Raw genomic sequence first — 4,954 nt, 5'->3', positions numbered from 1 at the left:
GGGGGGGGGGGGGGGGGGGGGGGGGGGGGGGGGGGGGGGGGGGGGGGGGGGGGGGGGGGGGAGGGAGAGACGGGAGGGAGGGAGAGGAGGGAGAGACGGGAGAGGAGGGAGAGGAGGGAGAGACGGGAGGAAGAGAAAGAAAAGAAAGCGAAAGAAAGAAAAGAAAGGTAGGTAAAAAGCCAGGTGAGACAGGTTTCCGCACACGCGAGACCTCGGGTGGGGGCCCCGCCGGCCCGCTCGGCGATGCAGGGACCACGTGGGGGCGCCCGCGGACCGGACCCCGCACCGAGGCTGCGCCCGCGCCCCGGCCCCGCTCACCGCAGCAAGTCCGGACAGAAGAGGTGGCGGTAGGCGGGGAGGCAGTCGTCCCCCTCCACGTCGGGCGGCGGCTGGGCCATGGCGGTCGCGGCGGGCACTGCGGGGCAGCAGGCAGGCGCGGCCGCGGCCTCGGGGATCCGGGCGCAGAGGCCGCGGCGCCCGGACCCGGACGCCCCGCCCACCCGGACGCCCCGCCCCTCACCCCGAACTGCGAGGCCACGCCCTCTCGCGCGGGGCCTGCTGGGATTGGCAGTCGGCGCGCGGGGCGCAGGCGCAGAGCGCGGCCGTTCGCGCGGCGGGAAGGCGGCGCTCTCGGTTTCCCGGGCCGGAGTCTTTCCCGCAGGGTCGGCGTCGGCGCCGCGGTCGGAGCCTGCAGGACTCGTGGGACACCCCTGGTCCGGGCCGGGCTCGCAGCCTCTGGGCCCCCCTCGCCTCCCCGTAAACACCATGGGCAGCGCGGGGGCGGGAGAGAAACGTCCCGGACGCCCAGGAAACCGCGGCCGCTCTGCGCCGGTTCCCAAAACGACCCGTTTCGGGGCCAAGAGGGAAGAGGCCGAGGCCGGGCGCGGTGGTTCACGCCAGTAATCCCCGCACTTTGGGAGGCTGGGGCGGGCGGATCAAGAGGTCGAGAGATCCAGACCAGCCTGGCCAACGTGGCGAAACCCCGTCTCTGCTAGAAATACAGAAATCAGCCGGCGTGGTGGCGCCGCCGCCTGCGGTCCCCGCTACTCGGGAGGCGGAGGCGGGAGAGTAGCCTGAACCCGGGAGGCCGGGGGGTGCCGTGAGCCGAGATCGCGCCCCTGTGCTCCAGCCTGGGTGAGAGGGACTCTGACTCAAAGAAGAAAAAAGGTTCCAGTACTTCTGTTCCTTGTGGGGGCCCGGGCGGCCCGGTACCGCGAACCCAGGATGGGGCGCCCGCCACGGCCACGCGGGAAAAACACGCAGGGCTGCCCCCGCTGCAGTGAAGGCTGCCAGGCTCTCTGCGCTGGACGGCGCCAGCCCGCTGGCCCCTTCCCAGGGAAGGCAGCTCCTCCTTCGGTGCGATCAGACAGCCCCGGCTCGCGCCCAGCTTGGGTCCCCGCCAGATTCTAGGCTGATGGTCTCTGGACCCCTTCCTGGCTCATACATCCAACAAAATTACGGAACTAGGCATGTAAAACTTCATTTTTACTCTTAAACTGCATACAACTTACATAAAAGCATCATTTCTACCTCAGAGTTGGTGGAAATCATGAGTGCACCACCCATGTGCTGGGCACAGTGAATTTTAATGCCTCTCCTTTGGAGGAGGAGAGGTCACCCTACCTTGTAAAGACCCCCCCCAAAAGGTTGTCTGGCACTTTGGTGCAAAAAGGATTGGTCCAATCTTGTGCTGGCTTGGGGTACAGAAAGGCACTGAAGTTGGTGGCTCAGACTCCTCTGGGCTGGGGTGGGGCAGAGGTGAACAGGGAAGTGGTTTGGGCAGGCGGGTAGGGATGTGGGCTTGGGTTCTTGCTGACCGAGGTAGTGGGTCCTGCATGGAGGATGGGGTGGTAAAGGCAGCCTGAGCCTCAGGCAGGGTGGGTGCTGCCGTGCGGGGCTGTGTCTGCCCAGCTCACCAGCTCACTGCTCTGGAACCACAGCTGGATCTCTCGCTGGGCCCCCTCCACGGAGTCGCTGGCGTGGATGACGTTCCTGTGCCATGACAGGAGCAAAGTGAGGCTCACGCTTCATGTGCACCGTGGGGAGCCCCAGGGGCCATCGGCCGCCCCCCTGTTCCCCTCTGTCTAGGGGAGCAAGCCTGTGACTGCAGATGGAAGGAGGAGCAGTGGAGCTGGAAAACGGAGCTCCAGCCTGGCCTCGGCCTCTCACCGCCTCATGGATCCACCCAGACCTCAGTTTTTGGGAGGCTAATTTCCCCCGAAGTTGCCCTGTGCCAGCCCCTTGGGGTGTCAGGTAACAGGCAATGATGGCACTGTACACAAAACACAAAGGGAATGCCTCGTTGCCCTGAGTGCAGGAAGGTCTGGGAGAACATGGCTCTTGCCTGCTGAGCTGTTAGGTCCCACCTCAGCAGAGCAAGACACCCGGTCCCGTGGATTGCGCTAGGAACAGGCTGCCACCCCAAGTGCTTGCCCGCCTCACCCCCAGCAGCAGCCCGGTGTGTCAGGGCCCCTGTACCTGCTGATGTGGATGCTGAAGTCACCCCTTATGGTTCCTGGGGCAGCCTCAGCCGAGTCGGTGTGTCCAATCATGGCCCTTGAGGCGCGGACGACATTGTACCCTTCCCAGACCTGCAGCAAGAGATAACGGCTGCGGAGAAGTGGGGGACACCAAGGGCCCCTGGGCTCAATCCAGGGCCCTTCCCTTTGCTGGGGGGGAAGACACACCCACACGCCCCTCCACCGCCCCTGCCCCACCGTACCATGGCCACCATGGGCCCAGAGCTCATGTAGCGGATGAGGGCAGGGTAGAAGGGCTTCCGCTGCAGGTCCTGGTAGTGCTCAGCAAGGACGCTCTCTGGTGCCTGGGTGGCAACGAGGGGAGGAGGCGGAGCCCCCGAGAGTAACCCTGGGCACTAGCGCAGCTGTGGTGCCCTGACCTCAGGCCCCTGCAGATAGCAGCAGCATGGGCGGTGTCCCTGCCACAGCACAGATCCCTCCTGCCCCTTCAACTGCCAAAGCCAGGCCCTGCCCTGGCGCTGGCTGGGATGTGAAAGGCTGAAGACTCCCCAGCCCCGTCCCCAAAGGGACACCCACAAGCCCGGAGCCGCGCTACCTGCAGCATCTTCATCCCCACCAGCGTGAAGCCTCGCCTCTCAAAGCGTTGGATGACATCCCCCACCAGCCGCCGCTGCACTCCATCTGGTTTCACCGCCACCAGGGTCCGCTCCCGGGTCCAGGAGGGCCCTCCTTTAAAAGGCAAGGGGTCAGAGGCACTGACCCAGGTTTCCCTGCCAGAGCCCAGAGGTCACCAGGCTTCAGGGAGTCTGACTCTATGCAGGGCGCTCTGGAAGGGACAAGGATGGTGCCCACACCCAGAAACGTCCCCGTGATAATCCCAGTTAGGGATACCCAAGGCAATGTGTCCCCTGGGCTTCTAGCTTCTCCCAGGTGCCATGGCTCCTTCCAGCAGAGGCAGAAGCTGCCTGACATGGTGTGATCAACCCAAGGTCAACCAAGGCACAACCCAGCTCAGGGACCACCCCGAGTTCCACGGAGGCATGGCCCAGTTCAGGGACCACCCAGAGTTCCAGGAAGACACAGCCCAGCTCAGGGACCACCCCGAGTTGCACGGAGGCACAGTCCAGCTCAGAGGCCGCCAGGAAGTCTGGAGATGCTGCAAAACTTCCAGCCTCACTTTTGACTCCAGCCCTTCTGAGTGAGGACAGCCCCGGTCTCAATCCCAGACTTTCCACCCAGAGCCCACCCTCTGTGTCTGATGAAGGAGAGGCAGGGAACCAGGGAGAAATACACTTTCTCCACCAGGTGAGCCCTGGAAACACGGACAAAAGGGGCCTGAGGATTGAAGAGGGAAGGCGGGAGGGTTCCTGTACCAGCCAGGAGACAAGCCCTCTGCTGCTGTGGAGTTTCAAGGCCTGCTGCTTCCAGACCCAGAGTCAGCACTCCGCCCCAGCCTTCCTCTTCTGGAGGGGACTCTGCCAGGCAGACAGGAGACGTCCTCACCCTCCTACAATCCCAGGCCCTCCAGAGCCAAGCTGACCCTCGGCATTGGGTCCCTGGATGTCCTACAAAGGCTGGACAGAGCCTAAGGGACCCCGCCAGGCCAGGAGGGAAAGTTAACCCCAGCAGGCGGCTGAAGCCCATGGGCGGAAGGCCCGATGGTTGGTGTGTTCCCCCAAAACCCTGTTCACAGGGTGCCTTGTCTAGCCTGGGGCTCTGCTGCGGCTGGCGCGGGCGATGGAGGCGGGGGCTCACTTTTCAGAGCCATGGAGGGAGGCCTGAGACCTCGATCCCGCTGTGAGGTGGCAGCTGGGGGGCCGGGCGGCGCCGGGGCCAGGAACTTAGAGCCTGGCGTCCCAGTTAGACTCTGGCCTAACCTGGCCTTCGGCGCAGGCCCTAGCAGAGCGGCTCCCTAGGAGGTGTTCCCCGGCTGGGGAGGGTCCCCCACCCTCACCCCCATCCTCAGCTGCCCAGTGCGGCCGCCGGCCTCTCCCTTCCTTTCGCCCCCGGGCCCTCGGTCGCCCGGGACCACCCAGGATGCCAACTCGCAGGGCGCCTGCAGCCTGGGGGAGGAGAAGGGGCGCGGGCCGGCGCCTTCCCCAGCTCGGGCTGACCCCGCGACCCGCGGCCGGGGCCTCCGGGGAGGGGGGACCCCGCCCCGCACGTGCTCGGACAAAGGCCGAGCGGCGCGCGCCGTCCGCCCCCGTGTCCCCGCCGGGGCGCGCGGCCTCACTCACCCGAACTGGGGCGCACGAGCAGGCTCCAGCCCGGGGCCCGCGGACCGCCGCGCAGCCCTCGCAGCGCCGAGCGCCACAAGAGGCCGCCCATGACGCCCGGCCCGCGGGCCGCTGTGAGCGCCAGGAGGGAGCGGGGGGCGGTGCCAGCCCCAGCCCCGCCCCGGAGCACATCCCCGCCCCGGAGTCCCGCCCCGCCCCGGAGCCCCGCCCCGCCCCGGAGTCCCAGCCCGGCCCCGG

At 66.7% G+C, this 4,954-nt stretch overlaps 2 protein-coding genes across 5 annotated transcripts in view; both read right to left on the bottom strand.

Annotated features, from left to right (window-relative positions):
- DECR2 (2,4-dienoyl-CoA reductase 2) overlaps positions 1 to 512 on the bottom strand; it is a 16,359-nt gene extending 15,847 nt beyond the window's left edge. For both annotated transcript variants that reach the window (XR_005197206.1, XM_037732285.1), the window contains exon 1: positions 319 to 512. Coding sequence is in view for 1 of the 2 variants with exons in the window: in XM_037732285.1 (XP_037588213.1) it covers positions 319 to 398 (80 nt within the window). In the remaining variant the exon portion in view is untranslated. The remainder of the gene's footprint in view (positions 1 to 318) is intronic.
- A 952-nt stretch (positions 513 to 1,464) lies between these two features.
- Positions 1,465 to 4,954, bottom strand: part of NME4 (NME/NM23 nucleoside diphosphate kinase 4) — a 5,039-nt gene continuing 1,549 nt past the window's right edge. The window contains exons 1-5 of one of the 3 annotated variants that reach the window (XM_017510878.2): positions 4,718 to 4,846; positions 3,076 to 3,209; positions 2,723 to 2,824; positions 2,479 to 2,591; positions 1,465 to 1,992 (exon numbers count right to left, since the gene is read on the bottom strand). In XM_017510878.2, coding sequence (XP_017366367.1) covers positions 1,869 to 1,992; positions 2,479 to 2,591; positions 2,723 to 2,824; positions 3,076 to 3,209; positions 4,718 to 4,808 — 564 coding nt within the window. In that variant the 5' untranslated portion in view covers positions 4,809 to 4,846 and the 3' untranslated portion in view covers positions 1,465 to 1,868. Of the gene's footprint in view, positions 1,993 to 2,478; positions 2,592 to 2,722; positions 2,825 to 3,075; positions 3,210 to 4,717; positions 4,847 to 4,954 lie in introns of those variants that run through there. The other 2 variants (XM_017510880.2, XM_017510879.2) reach the window with 2 other exon arrangements.

The sequence above is a fragment of the Cebus imitator genome, unplaced genomic scaffold (genome assembly GCF_001604975.1).
Source record: "Cebus imitator isolate Cc_AM_T3 unplaced genomic scaffold, Cebus_imitator-1.0 Scaffold444, whole genome shotgun sequence".
Taxonomy (NCBI): Eukaryota; Metazoa; Chordata; class Mammalia; order Primates; family Cebidae; genus Cebus; species Cebus imitator.
This window is presented reverse-complemented; position numbering and strand designations above follow the sequence as displayed.